At 51.2% G+C, this 14,523-nt stretch overlaps 1 protein-coding gene across 2 annotated transcripts in view; it reads right to left on the bottom strand.

The window, feature by feature from the left end:
• PSD (pleckstrin and Sec7 domain containing) overlaps nucleotides 1–14,523 on the bottom strand; it is a 123,747-nt gene that overhangs the window by 71,065 nt on the left and 38,159 nt on the right. For both annotated transcript variants that reach the window (XM_030570596.1, XM_030570597.1), the window contains exons 2-5: nucleotides 8,986–10,066; nucleotides 8,756–8,858; nucleotides 7,511–8,006; nucleotides 1,597–2,040 (exon numbers count right to left, since the gene is read on the bottom strand). In XM_030570596.1, the coding sequence (XP_030426456.1) occupies nucleotides 1,597–2,040; nucleotides 7,511–8,006; nucleotides 8,756–8,858; nucleotides 8,986–9,954 (2,012 nt within the window). In that variant the 5' untranslated portion in view covers nucleotides 9,955–10,066. The remainder of the gene's footprint in view (nucleotides 1–1,596; nucleotides 2,041–7,510; nucleotides 8,007–8,755; nucleotides 8,859–8,985; nucleotides 10,067–14,523) is intronic.

Below are 14,523 nucleotides of genomic sequence, written 5' to 3' on the forward strand. Positions count from 1 at the left end.
CAGACTCTATTGCTGCACAATATGCTGAGGTGGATCTTTGCAAAAGGCAATCCATTTCTGCCTCACACCTCCCCCTGGGCGTCCCAGAGTGCACCGTCTGTATGCTGGAAGCAGGCAGTGCAGAGCAAACCACAGAAATTGATTCAGCATGTGGCAGCATTGCCCCCTTGGTAGCTATTAAGAAAACAAACAGCACTTAGACTAACTAACCTCAACAAGAGAGAAGTGGTAGAAGATTGGTGTGGCTTTAGCATAGACTTGGGAGCCAGGAATTCCCAGCTCTGATACCAACTCATCACGCAATCTTGGGGGTAAATCTCATCTCTTCTCTGTGCCTAGTTCCCCAGCTGTGAAGAGGATGATACTGACACTGGGTGCTGTGTTAGTCAACATGTGTACGGTGCTTTAATGATATGCTCTGACACACTGTTAAAGGGGAAAACAGGAAGCTATGACTCCAGTAACTGCCCTCTAGTCACCTGCCCTCACGAGTTGAAATGAAAACACCACTGGCAATTTAGCTTCCCCATCTCCTAAAAGATGGGCCCCAGAGGAGAACCCCTGAGCAACCAGAACCAACTCCTGGTCAAGAACAGCCCATAAACGGACATCACCTTTCCCCCTAGATGGGCTGGGGATCATGTCACTGACTGCAGTCACCACTACGTAATGCCCACTGCCCAACAGCACCGCTCATGTGGTCCTTCCCTGAGCCCCAGAGGGAGTGCGTGGGAAAGCAAGGAGCGTGGATTCCTTCATCCATAATAGCTCTGGATAACTTCCTCCCCCGCACATTTCCTGCTGGCCCAGCTCTGCCCTGATCCTCTCGTGACACATGCTCATGAAAGCTGGGAATAGGTTATGCTAAGAAGCTACTTGGGGATGCAGGGAGGTTTGGTGGTCCAGAGTGGGGGTCAGGTCCAGGAAGCTGCTGACACAGGAGTGTGAGATTCTGGCTGCTGAGCGGACAAGCCGTTGCTTGTCAGCAGGGAGGGGTGTGGTGGTAGCAGGAGGTCTGTACAGCTGGGATGCAGGCTGTTGCTCTGAGTCTTATCACAGGCTTTGGATAGGCCCCTCTGCCACAATACCTGCAGGACCATTCTATGATAGCAATCATTGCAGCCAAAGGGATGAAGATCCCAGCAGACCCGGGCCTCCTGCTTCCCAGCTCGAGTAGCCTTGGTTCCCTTTGTAACTCAGCATCAGGGATATCTCATGACGCTGCAGGGGGGGAGGAGACCACAAGAACCCCCAGCCAGACCACAACAACTGCAGTGACATCACAAAGGCCTCTTGCAGCCAGCCAGCTAATGGCACAGGGCCTGTGCCAGCCCGCCACGAACCGTGTCCATCCGGGGAGCTTAGAGGGAGACAATTTGCTCTTAGTAGAGTTGTTTTACCCTGTGAATCCCTCTGCCTGAGCCCCTGGATGTTCCCTCCAAGCGTGAGTTCGGCATTCTGAATGGCCCCCCATCCCAGATGCTCTGACCTGGGTTTGAGTCAACTGACTAACCCAGGCAGGCTGCACGCCTGTTTCGGGTGGGCACACACATCCTGCCTTCAACGGCTCTGATGGAGGTAGCTTGGGTCACTCACCTTACGATGGAGGCCAGGGGTAGTCCAAAGCTGTCCTCCGAGCAGCAGGGGCTGTGAAAGCCATTCTTCCCCCTTCTCCCCTGCTCCTCTTCTCTCTCGGTCCAGGGGGCATCGGTGGCAGAGCTGGTTCCAGAATCTGGCTCCAGGTGGGCCAGAGGGGCAAAATTCTGCTCAATCAGCTTGGCGCTGTCTCGGATCTGGTCCTGTATTTCTGGGGTGAGGGTTGGGAGGTCAAAGGTGAAATAAGTACCACGGGTTTGGGCTGGGGAAGAGAGGACGTCAATGGAATCTAGGCTGGTGTAGGATGTCCCCTTGGCTCGATGGGACTCCATGATGCTCTCGAAATGCTTGCTGAAAGAGTCCATCCCATCCTTGGAGAGGCTGTGTCCTAGGAGGAAGGGCACTGGTGACTTGAGCAGGCCCTGTTCATCTCTGTCCATGATCCTGGTGGTGGGGGGAGAGAGAAGGAACAGCTGGTCAGTGAGAAGCATAGAACGGCGCACTCCTTGCCCTCTGCTAGCCCATCAGTTCTAAATTCATCTGCTACTGAGACCGATAACTGGGAAGGATGGCATCTCCTCAGAACCGATACAGGACCATAACCCACTGGGGAGCCAGGTTATGGGGAAAAAGTCTGGCCAGTCAGATAGGACATTGCACACACTAAGTGCTCTGGATGCACATGCCAATTTAATACAGCACAGACTTTGTTCCCCACCAGGAGCTCATCTACAAAGACCAACGACTCCACTACTGCAATCAGACTTGGTGTGTTGGCTCAGGCAGTAAATGCTCATTCTTTTAGACACAGAGGTCCTGGGTTCAGAACCCACTGAGGACCCAGCCCTGTACCCCACGATCAGGTCTGTATTGGGATACAAAGCCTTTCTCCCCTAAGTCACTGGTTTGAACCCAGTCTAGATCAGAAGTGATCAAAAGCCATTACAATTTGACAGCATGGGCTGTTAAATGAGGTAGACTACAGCCAGCCAATCAAATTGAGCATGGAGCAGTAAGCAGCTTTCCAGGAAAATGAACACAAATCCACTTCATTCATAAAAGTACAAATAGAATCCTAAAACTCCTCTCAGCTGGTATGCTGCCATCAGTTTAATAAAGTAAAGGGAAATTACTTTAGGCCATGCTGGTTTCCAGTTGGCTAGAACACAGGAAAATGTATCCAATGTATCCAATCAGAAAACATTCAATCCCACTGCTGCGTTATTGGACATCATGAACACATCTTCATTCAGAGGACTTGAAAAACTCATTGTCTAAACACCTGCTGTCTCATTGACTGAATGCTATTAACTGCTCAAAACACAACTCTGGTAATCTCACTAGGCCAACCTCTCCATGACTTCAGGGGGGGTTGCCTAAGCAAGGCAGTAGGTAAAGAGGGGAGAAACCCAACCTCAGATACAATATTCTCCACTTCTGTTGTGTAGTGTTACTTGGGTGCTCAAACGTCCACCACGTTCCATCCCATGGTTGGCTGCGTTTCAGCAGTGGGTGAAATGACTGCTCTACATGGTAAAAATCAGTCTATTATATTTGATGGAGGCCTTTGTTTCCCCCCAAGAAGAAAGATGCCATAGAAATGTAAATTCCCTATCATTATAATTCAGGAAGCGTACTATTAAATCAATTTAACAATGGCTGGATCATTTGTCATTAGAGTCCATCTGGAGTCCCATGTGCTGTACCAGAGGCCGAGGATTATTGCTGTGAATGGGATGCAGCGTAGGGCAGCAGGACAGAAGAATATCCATTAAGGGAGCTGGTGCAGATTATCACTGGAAAGCAGAGGTCAGAGAGGTGACCTAGGCCAGGTTGGTTATGAAATAACAGATGGGCCAGACGGGGATGGTTCCCACACTCTGTTGGGGATCAGAGCAGAGGAGCACCATCTCAGCAAGAGAGAACTGCAGGACAGGGGTAACAGACATGGGGGAAGAAGACGGGAGCAGAGCATAGATTGTAATTGGGCTCCTGTGCAGAAGTACGGACAAGAAACAAATCGTTTCCAGATGCCAGTCACATGTGCTAGGGCAAGAGACACAGAGAATCCTTTCCAGAAGGGGAAGGGATCATGGGAGAGGGGAAGGAGGTAAAGGACAGTAGGGACGGCACTGCTTCTGGAGGGTCTTCTCTGTGCTCCTGCCTCGTTAGTGGTCCATACTGACAGCTACAGGCCCACTGAACTAGCAGGATGCAAACTCTCACTGCTGTTATTGTCCCAACCATATCCACTTCAAGGTGTAATTACACGAGGGAAGAGAGCTGCGGCTTCAGCATCCCCAGCACTGTCAGCAGCATCCAGCTGGGGCCTTCCCCAGCTGCTGTATCTCAGCATGCCCTTTCCTGGGACAGCACATGATCTCCAGCTGGAGTCCACCACAGATTCAGAGGCAGCACACAGTCCCAAGACTGCCTCCTGCTTTGTATGCAGCTCCTCTGCTAAGACAGACAGTCAAGAGCCTACTTCACCTTTTATTGCAGCTCTTCTCTACACCACAGTCAACGGATTTTTTTCCACAAGGCCCCCCATCCCCTCCATCCTGCCAGAGGCAGTGCTGGTTAATTCTGCCATTTAGCACCTACACTTTGAACTGATCCTTGGTCCCAGGCTAATTAGGAGTATATTTATTGTCACAAAAATCAGGCCTCTGGCTCATTGTTGCTACTCTGCTGTAGTTTGAAGTTACTAGCAATTGTTTTTTGTAAGCAATTCTCACCAATTTGCTGTCCTCTTCCTTTAGCAGATACTTAATAAAAATACACAGGAGTGAACTCACTGGACTATTCACTCCCCTTCATTATGGGCCAGAGAAATCAACAGGGTCACTTGTAAAATAAGGTGTAAGGTATCCAGAATCTGGCCCCGATCATCACATGTACAGATTTCAATGGAAGTTAGGCACCGAGATATCCTTTAGGAATTGGGTGTCTGTGACTTGGTTTCCCATCACTGGGGCTCTGATTCAGCAAAGCATTTAAGCAAATGCTGAAGTCTCCTTGGAGCCAGTGTAATCATGTGTTTCTAGTTAAGTGTGCTTAAGTGTTTTGCAGAACCAACGCTTGCACCTGTTTTTAATTCATAGGACTCTGCCTCTCACCCTGTAGTTATTTACTGTCCTTAAAGCGAGGCTCTACTCCCCGGAGTGGCTCTCTGAACATAGCATTATGGGGCTTCATGAGTATTGGGTCTCAGTCATTTCCAGAGCAAACCTGCTCCATGTGCAAGTAAAAGATGGTTTCCTCACTGACTGCCAGTCCTGTAAACTCACCTGGGATCTGAGTCTAGCTGGGACTCCCCTTCACACCCCATCAATAATGCTGATGGTTCTGCAGGCCAAATTCTGCCCTTGGCCACAAGTGTGCAACCCCACATGAGGTTTGCACAGGTGCAACTGATTGGAACATAGCAAACAATTCTGAGGCAGAGCAGAGTAGAATCCAGCTCCCTCTTTTAACTGGGAGCATGCCTGCACTGTGGGCAAAGATGTGACTGCAGCATGGAAGAGTTAGCTTTGATTTAACTAGCTCTAATAACAACAGCAGTGAAGTCAGGGTAGCTCGGGCAGCAGCATGGCTAGCTACTTTGGGTCCCTCTTTGTTGGCAGTGCTGCATCTACACTGGGGGTTTTGTGTACATAGTGATGTTACTATGGGGTGTTTCCACACCCCTGACCGACGTAGCTATCCCGGTATAAGCTTTCAGCATAGACCAGGCCGCAGGTTTGTCATTACAGTCAGCGAGCTGAAGATCCCCTGGGAGTAAGAAGGTGCCCTTTCTCCAGTCACTTTTCGTCTCTGGTTAGCTTGTGCTTTTCTTTTCCCTTTGCTGACCAGCCTGCTGTTAGCCATGTGCTCCTGGTTCTGGCATTTGTCATCCCCCAAGGAAAGTCCCCTCTATTGTGACAATCAGTGTAACTACTCCAGTATCGTTAAAGCAGTACAACTTGTGTGTGTAGACAAGGCCTCACTATGCTAGCAGATTTGGAAACTTGAATCTCTTAACAGACAAGGTCTTGGTTCCCTCTCTGATCGGGAGGCCCATCACATAACCCTACAGTACTGGTACATTACTGGCGGGCCATGGAAGAATAAGGCAGTCAGCGCGGCATGGTGATATCCACATGCTAGGAGTGATAGATTGAGTGATCCATGCAAGAGAAAATGCAGCTGGGTGGTATGATTCCACATTGGCCCAACAGGGGAGCTGTTTGTTCTGGCTCCCATCACATTAGAAGAGCTATTCAACTGTAGGGAAAAGAGTGGGGCTGGGGCTCAAAAGAAGAGGGAGCAGCTGTGGTGTGTTTTCACTGTGCGATGACTAATGCATGAGCTGCCCGCTGTGAAGACACAGTGAGACAAGATATCGTAGTTTCACCACAGGTAGACTAGATGAGCCCGTTCCTGTTGTGTGTGTAGTGCTCTCCTCATCTTGCAACAAACACTACAAGTGCCTTGGCTCCACTTAGGATTTTCCTGCAAGATAACTATCCCCTTGCTGCACCACAGCCTCCCTCGGCCAGGTGTTCAGCACAGCGAGGCTGCCATCCTCTGCCAGGGCCTGCTCAGTGCATGCAGAATGGCTGTCCTCCCTTACTGTGACCAGAAAGATGATTCCTTGATAAGGGGAGTAGACAGTCTGCTCCTTCCTGAGATCCACCTGTGACAACGCTGCCTCACCGGAGACACAGAAAGGCAAGCCCAGAAGTCCCCCAGAATACCTTGACATTGCAGCCTACAGTTTGCTGTAGGACAGGTCTCCAAGTCCTAAGTCTTTGTCTGAACTGGAGTCCTGGACCCCAGAGCCACTCACATCTGATCACATGCGGCTCATGGAGAGCAACGGCATATATAGCTCCTGATGAGACACAGTGGGCCACAACTGGCTGGCTATCTCCATTGGTCTCCCGTCTCCAGCCAGGATCCTCACCCAACGGGCAGTGACCAGCCATTCAGGTCAATGGGAAATGTTCCACTGACTTCAATGGCCTTTGGATCAGGCTCCAAGCCCTAGCCACTTCATGATCCGTCTCTCCATGCTCTCCTGGTGTGGCATTCATCCCAGCGCACCTGTCCCTTCCCTCATCCTACCATTACCCTACTCACGGTGTTCTCCATGCCTCGCTATCATCCCATGCTGTCCCTTCAGAAAGCATTTTGTGTTAATAAGTAATACGTGCAGGCAAACAATTATACCTGGCTTGCTCTTTCTATTGAGAACTCTCTCCATCTCAAAAAACTTTGCAATCTCATGCCCTAGCTATGCATAGAAAGTTGCTCATCTAGTACTGAAATGCAGACCCCTTGGGGTGGAGCATGGCAACTGTTGGACAACGCACAGCAACAGTATGCTTAGGACAGGTGGTGAAGGACACTAACGCCCAGCTGAAAAAGCTGAGGGGGAATTTAGGGAGGCAGAACATAGTTATCCTGGTTGGAATTTGACCCTTACTTGCTAGAAGGGCCTTAGGGTCTCTGATCACCCCAAGTGACCTTAGTCCTAGGTCTCCAGTAGCTCCCACAGCACAGCACCTCCTGCTGACTTACCAGTACCACTGGCTTTCTTTAGCAGTTTCCCACCTGAGTGCATCACTCAATAATTTCCCTATCCCATTCATTCCCTCTGAACCACCTGGCATTGGCCACTATTGGAAGACAGGATGCTGGGCTAGACAGACCATTGGTCTGACTCAGTATGGCTGTTCTTATGAGTGCTGGCCAGTCCAATCCTCCTTAGCTTGTGGTACTGGACAGGACCCCAACCCAATGTGAGGATGCTCTACACAAATACACTGAATTGTACAGGTCACATGTGTCCGCAGTGTACTTGAGAGATGATGGAGAACAGAGCAGTCCACCGCAACGCACCATCTCACTCCCCCTCAGCAAACCTCACCTCCTGCCTCTGTTCTCCTGCCTCGTTGCCTCAAACACTTCATCATCCTCATCCATCTCTTCACCCTGCATCCCATTCCTCAGACACTTCCCATCCTGCTCTCCCCTGTGCTGGGGAAAGGGGTCCTCTGGCACGCTGTTCCTTCTCCCCAAGGTTCCCGTGACACTCGGATTGCTCTCGCTGTCCTTCTGGCTCTCGATGGCCGAATCCCCTTCGTCCTTCTCAGCCAGGATATCATCAATGTTGGTCTCGCGATAGCATCGCAGCGGCACTGAGTCCAGATCTGTCTCTGAATACTTCACCGTCCTCCTTATGATGCCAGTTTCACAGGATCCTGGCTTCTTACTGCCTGCAGGAACCATCTCTATTTCCACCTCGACATGACACAAGCTGCGCTCCGCCATTGGCTTTGCTGGTTCTGGTGGCAGCTGGTGGCTGGGCTTCTGCAGGGGTTTTGCCAGTGACGGAGACTCAAGAGGTGTCTGGGGGGAGGCGCCTGGAACAGAGAGATCCCAGAGTGTTTACATACAAGCAGCTGTAACCTCGTTCTAAGAGCAACCCAGCCTACACTTCAAATGAGGGAGTTGCACCTGAGAAATGCAGAGTGACGCATTTTGCAGCTGCGACGTATGAACACCTCTAGCCTAGTTCAACCTGGAGCGGCAACATAACCGGGCCCAGAGAAGGGATGAATCCAGAGGGACAAAGGTAAGAAGGGAGGTACTGGGGCAGTTTCCAAAAGAATCACCACCTCTGCCAGCGTGTCTGAGTGTTTGGGGTGGTTAGACGTACCCAGAGCTGTACAGGTGGGGCCCACACCATGCTGGCCTACCCAAACTAGGTTTTTAATCTTGAAGCCCTCCTCAAACAGGAAACCAAGAGCTGCATCCAGCCACCCAGAGTCAGCACGGATGGATTTGCTGACACCACAGTGGCGCTTAGGGGTTTGAACAAACAGACTCTGATGGCAGTAGAGCCACTGGCCTCAGAGGGATGAGGGCCTGGCCATTTTGAGCCTGGATTTTATTAGATATGCCCAAGATGCAGAATTTGCATCCAGCTTTCCAAACTCCCCATCATAAGGCTTGGGGAGGGAGGGCTTGGTTTTGGGATGGGTTTGGTTGGACCAGGACAAGGAAAAGGCCAGCCAGAGTATTTGGATCTGGATTTAGCAAGCAAATGTCAGTCGCAGTGGAAGGTGAGGCTGTCCCTCCTTCCCACCCCTAATCATGAGGGACCCGTTACCCATCTTCGGAGAGTCCACTGAGCCATAGAAGAATTCCCACTTGGCCTTGGCAATGCGCTGGGCATGGGCTGAGCTCTCCCGGGAACATGCCCACGAGCCCCCCTGCAGGAATGAAAGAACATGTCAGCTGAGAGCCTCCCAGGGGGGAAAAGGACAGGGGTGGGAAAGCAGGTATGTGGCCTCTGAAGGCGAGGGCCCAGCTCTCCCTCAGAGACACACTGTGCAGTACCTGGTTGTGGGGCTCCATGCCCAAGGGGTTGCACAGGAGCGCTGAGATGTGCTCGGATGGTGTCCCCAGCCCATTGGAGAGGGAGCTGAAGAGGCAGTTGGTGTTCAGAGCATGGGGGAGTCCTGCTGCCCTTCCATTGCCCGGACTCAGAGAGGGCTGCTTGCCCACAGGAGAGCGGCTACTGGCCAGGAACGGATCTGAAGCAAAGACCTCCAGCTTCAGCTTCCGACTGAGGTGCTCCTGGATTGGGCTGTTCTGGGCGGATGGGGGGCACGTGCCTCCAGGAGGCCCCCTCACAGAGCCACAGGTGGGTGGCCAGGCTGTCAGCCGCAGGCTCTCGCTTATGCCCTGCCTGGTGCCTGGGGAAGGCTGGCTTTGCATGGCAGGGCAGGAGCTCCCCTCTTTGCTGGAACTGCAGCGGACGGCCTCCCCGAACTCCAAGCTGCGGCTCAGGCCGTGGGGGCTTGGCCCGTTCTCCCTGCTGGGCTCACCCAATGGGAGGCCATTGAGGGTTTTCACGCTGGCCTTTTCGATGAAGCGGAACGTCACCACAGAGCTCTGCCCCTCGGGTGCTGGGGCCACCAGCGGGCTGCGGCTACCTGGGGAGGACAGCAAGGAGCTTTGCCTGCTTCTCAGCGGGGTGCATGGCGCTGTCACCCTCCCAGAGCTTGGGCAGTTGCTGTTGCCAAAGAGGCCAGCATCTGGTGCCTTGCGGATTAAGGAGCCGGTGCTGTTATACATGCCCAGCTGACACCGCTGGGCCTCAGGAACCAGGCTCTTTTGCAGTAACTGGATCCTGCCCGTGCTGAGATTGGGTGTGAGGCAGCACTGCGGGCTGGAGGCAGCGGACTCCATGCTCTTGGTGGCAGGCAGCCAGGGTCTCTGATCCAGGTTGCGGGTGAACCGCGGGGGTGATACGGCGAAGTCTCCTTCGGGGCGGAAGTGCACGACTCCCCCTGCCTGGGCCATTGAGGAGGAGGAATCAGGTTTGAAGCCAAAAGGGCTGTGGCAGGGAGAAGGAGCTTTTCCAACACCCGTGAGCCAAGAGCTCCACCAGAGGGCGACGCATCCTTACGCGGCCCTGAAACAAAGGAAAAAGCAGCAAGTTAGGGCAAAAATACAATCAGAGACACAGAAAAGGGAAAGATACAGACTGGACCAAGGCCCAGCACTATCCTAAGCCACCAAGGCTCCTCGGCTCCCCACACAGGGATTGCGCTGGTGTAAGTGAAGGCAGAATTTAGCCCAGCTGGTGTACGAAGAGAGAGAGAAAACAGGGCTACAGTCTCAGAACTGGCCATCTAAATGGCATAATGAGGGAGGGCTTGAAGTGGCCTGAAAAAAGTGGGGGGCAGAAGAGGGAGAATCTATCATTTTCTATAAATTAAAGTAACATCACGCCTGCTTGTCCCCCTGCCCCCATCAGTTTTGGCCCCAAGTCTGTTCTGCCCTCCCAGCCCCACCTCTGCTCCTCTCGCATCTCTGGGGCTCTTCCCCCCATCACTCAGGCCTGGGGGAGCTGCAGGAAAGCTACCTATCCCCCTCCCACAGGCTGGGTGTTGCAGAGGGAAGGAGGGAGCAGCAGAAGCACCACCCACTTACTCCCAGGAGCAAGGGGGAAGCCGGGAGCGGAGCCACCTTGAGAGGCCAGGCTTCTGTGAGAATGCAGCTGGCTCCCGAGGACATAGCTCCGCCTACCTGCTGCAGGAGCCCTGAGTGGCTATTCTTCCCCAGGGTAAAGCTGACACCTGGCCCCTCAGCAACACGGTTGGAATTGTAGGCATTTCTTTTGCCCACTGAGCAGCCCCTCTGGATCAGGCACACTTTAAGCCTGGCAACTAGAGGCCTGTCTCTAATGCACGACTTGCATGTGCAGAGAGCCACCGAGGTGAGCAATGACCTCATCTGCATGCACAACAGAGCTTGGCAGCCCTGAAAATCAGAGGGAGAGTTAAAAGACACAGAAAGGACATGTGCATGCACGGTGTGTATGCGTGAGCAGCCCCAAGAGGAGAATCTGGCCCTTCGTGTATCAGGCAAACAGTGTGAAAAAAAGAGAGAGAGAGAGTGAGAGTTGGGCATGTGGCTTGATCATCCCATTCAGTGCCAGTGTAACTGGCCCTGGGAAACTGCCCCTAAGGCCAGCAGTGGGATGCTGTCCAAGTACCCAGGGTGGAGAGCACATGCCAGGGAGGTTAGTAGTCCTCTCCCAGCCCCTCCCTTTGGTGCAGGAACCACCAGGTCCAGGAACAACGCTGCCACAGGACTCTACATCCTTTACAGGGAAGGAGTTGTGAGCCCCAGCCCTGCTCTTCCAGCATTCACCATCACCTGCTCAGCAGGAAGCCACTTAGCATTCAGTAAGGACTAAGTTACATCAGGAAAGTCCAAGCTCTCATCCCCTCTCCATCTCTCTTCCAAAGTTGGTAAGAGCAACAGGGACATCATGACAACACAGGTAGCTTGTTTCAAGGCAGTGGATGCCTGATGCTGCTGACATCTCCCCTTTCTGCTGGTCTCAACCCTGTCCATTATTGTTGTCACTTATTTCTGTTGTTGTTCCACCCACTACCCCAGGAAGTGGCTCTGATCTGGCTCTAGCCATACCTAGGATTCAACCAGGTCACAGTTCCTGAAGGCTTGCAACAGGCTTGCCCTTCCCAAGGCATCTGATGACCTAGACAAGCATCCCTCCATTCAGCTAATCCCATCCACAATCGACTACCTCACCTATCACAGTCCAAACTGGGAGGAAGTCTCCTAGGAAACAAAGCAGACATAAGAAACCAGCTTGCAGACATCTCACATCTGCACAGGACCTTTCCCTTGGCACAGGCCAGAGGCAGCCAGCACAAAGCAACACAAATTAAATCGATGCTGATCAGTGCAAGAGCTGCCAACAGACAATACACAATCTCTTCAGAGATGAAACACCTATATGGCCTGTAATATCTGATATTGCAAGCCTCGTGCTAACCCATCTCATCTCTGCGGGATACTTGGTGCACTGCAGACCCAGACAGGACAAGACAGCAGGAAGCTCTCCATTAGTCTTCTCTGCAAACTTCAAATCCATGAGAGGTCCCTCAGGTGAGACAAGTTCATCAAGTTCACTCATCTGACAATAGAAAGCAGAGCCAAAACAAACAGATTTTATGCACAGACTAAAAGATTTATCAAGGAGCTCATGGATGGCTTGTTGGCAACAGTGATGAAATACCCTGGACTCTTCATCCTGGGGTACTTCAGCAGGCATGCTGAGAAGCCCAAAAACTCATCTTCCCACACGCTTCCCTAGGACTCTCCTTGGTCATCTCTGGTTCCACCTGCACAGCCAGCCACACCCTGGACTTGATCTTTGGCCTAGAGGGCAATACTGAGGCCATCACAATCCAGCCACTGTGTTGGACAGACCATCACATTGCTAAGCCAGCTCCCAGGCAACAAAAGAGATCCAGGAACCTGAGGCCACCATGTGAACTCCTAGACTCTGCCAAATTCCAAAGCCTGCTTAAGGACAGCGGCACAGGGAGAGAAGCCGCGGATCTGGTGAATCGATGTAATTGATGAAAAGAGATGGGTGGGAAATTGAGTGCCAATAGCAGAACCTGAAAGCTGATACAGACAGGAGGAAATATAATACATTCCTCCAAGATACACTGAAGCTGTATTATAAGACAAGAGAACCTATCAGCTGCCACATCCCACCCCAAATCAGAACCGAGTACCAAGCCCCCTACCCACGTAAAAGAGTTTATACAATGTTCCAATAACTTGTAACAACAAATGTTAATGGGAAAGTGCAAGAAAACCAGACAGAAAAATGGAATTAGTATAAACCAAAAAGGCCACGTTGCTGTAATCCAAGGACAGTGGAAATTATGCTTGTTAAAAACAGACAAGATGGAGCCGGAAATTAAGCAACCAAAATAGGCATGTCGGCTATTCGGCCAAATTGGTAGACAAAATAATGAGGGGGTGGGCTATTCCACCCAGTCCTCCCTTTCTGAAGAAAGATTTTTGGGAAGGAAGAACATTTAAAAGAACAACAAGGGAGAACCCTCAGGGAGAACAAACACAGGCTACTGGAGTGAGCTTCACCATCATGGCTGCCAACCCCATCATCTCCTGGGACCTTCTTCGTCCTAAACTTGAGGGATGCCCTGACCAGACAGGCCAGAGAGAGGGACCCACATGACATCACCACCCCTACCAGTTCCAGTTGAATGCCAACCACCACCGGGGATGAAAGGACTTTAGCTTCAGCAGCATAAGAACGGCCACACTGGGTCAGACCAAAGGTCCATCCAGCCCAGTATCCTGTCTACCAATAGTGACCAATGCCAGGTGTCCCAGAGGGAGTGAACCTAACATGTAATGATCAAGTGATCTCTCTCCTGCCATCCACCTCCACCCTCTGACAAACAGAGGCTAGGGACACCATTCCTTACCCATCCTGGCTAATAGCCATTAATGGACTTAACCTTCATGAATTTCTCTTGTTCTCTTTTAAACCCTGTTATGGTCCTAGCCTTCACAGCCTTCTGAGGCAAGGAGTTCAACAGGTTGACTGTGAGCTGTGTGAAAAAGAACTTCCTTTGTTTTAAACCTGCTGCCCATTAATTTCATTTGGTAGCCCCTAGTTCTTATATTATGGGAACAAGTAAATAACTTTTCCTTATTCACTTTCTCCACACCACTCATGATTTTATATACCTCTATCATATCCCCCCTTAGTCTCCTCTTTTCCAAGCTGAAAAGTCCTAGCCTCTTTAATCTCTCCTTATATGGGACCTGTTCCAAACCCCTAATCATTTTAGTTGCCCTTCTCTGAACCTTTTCTAATGCCAGTATAGCTTTTTTGGGTGGCGTAGCAACAGCAGCGCCACCCATCTCAACTACCCACTTCTCTTTTCCCCAGGACAGCTATTACCATCTTTGATACTGTTAGGCCTGAATAAAGATATAGCAGACAAAACCAGGTATGCCAACCTGACCAAAGTCAGGCTAACAGAGGTTTGTGGGTAATCCCTGAGTGGAAAATACTGAGAAGCAGCAGCATGTCTCACAAGCGCTGGGAAAAAGTGAGATAAAAGAGAAGCTGCATTCCTGGCATAGTACCAGATGTGCTGTGTTCGGGCAGCTCCTTCGAAGAATTAATAAGAGCCCTAGTTTCCCAGCCTCCTTGTTTTCACTCCCTGGTTTTGTTCTTTGTTTGTTTTTAACTCCCCTACATTTCTAACTTTAGGCATGCATGTATACTAAAGGTGTCTAGTTTCTAGTTGTTAGAAGAAGGGGGTGGGTTGCTCCAGTGAATAATTTATGACGCGACGGAACTGTCTATATAGGCTTATACTAAGATGTAAGAGGGGGCTGGTTCTCTCTGGAGACGAGCTGCTCTCTATTGATGCGTGCACTTGTCAATAAAGAGCTTTTGATCGGACCTTGCTGGTGTTGCCTGTCTCTCTTGCGGTCAGACAACGAACTTTGCCGTCGGGGTTAGAGTCCCTGACATCTTTGGCGACTCCGCCGGGACCC

This window comes from Gopherus evgoodei, chromosome 7 (assembly GCF_007399415.2).
Source record: "Gopherus evgoodei ecotype Sinaloan lineage chromosome 7, rGopEvg1_v1.p, whole genome shotgun sequence".
Taxonomy (NCBI): Eukaryota; Metazoa; Chordata; order Testudines; family Testudinidae; genus Gopherus; species Gopherus evgoodei.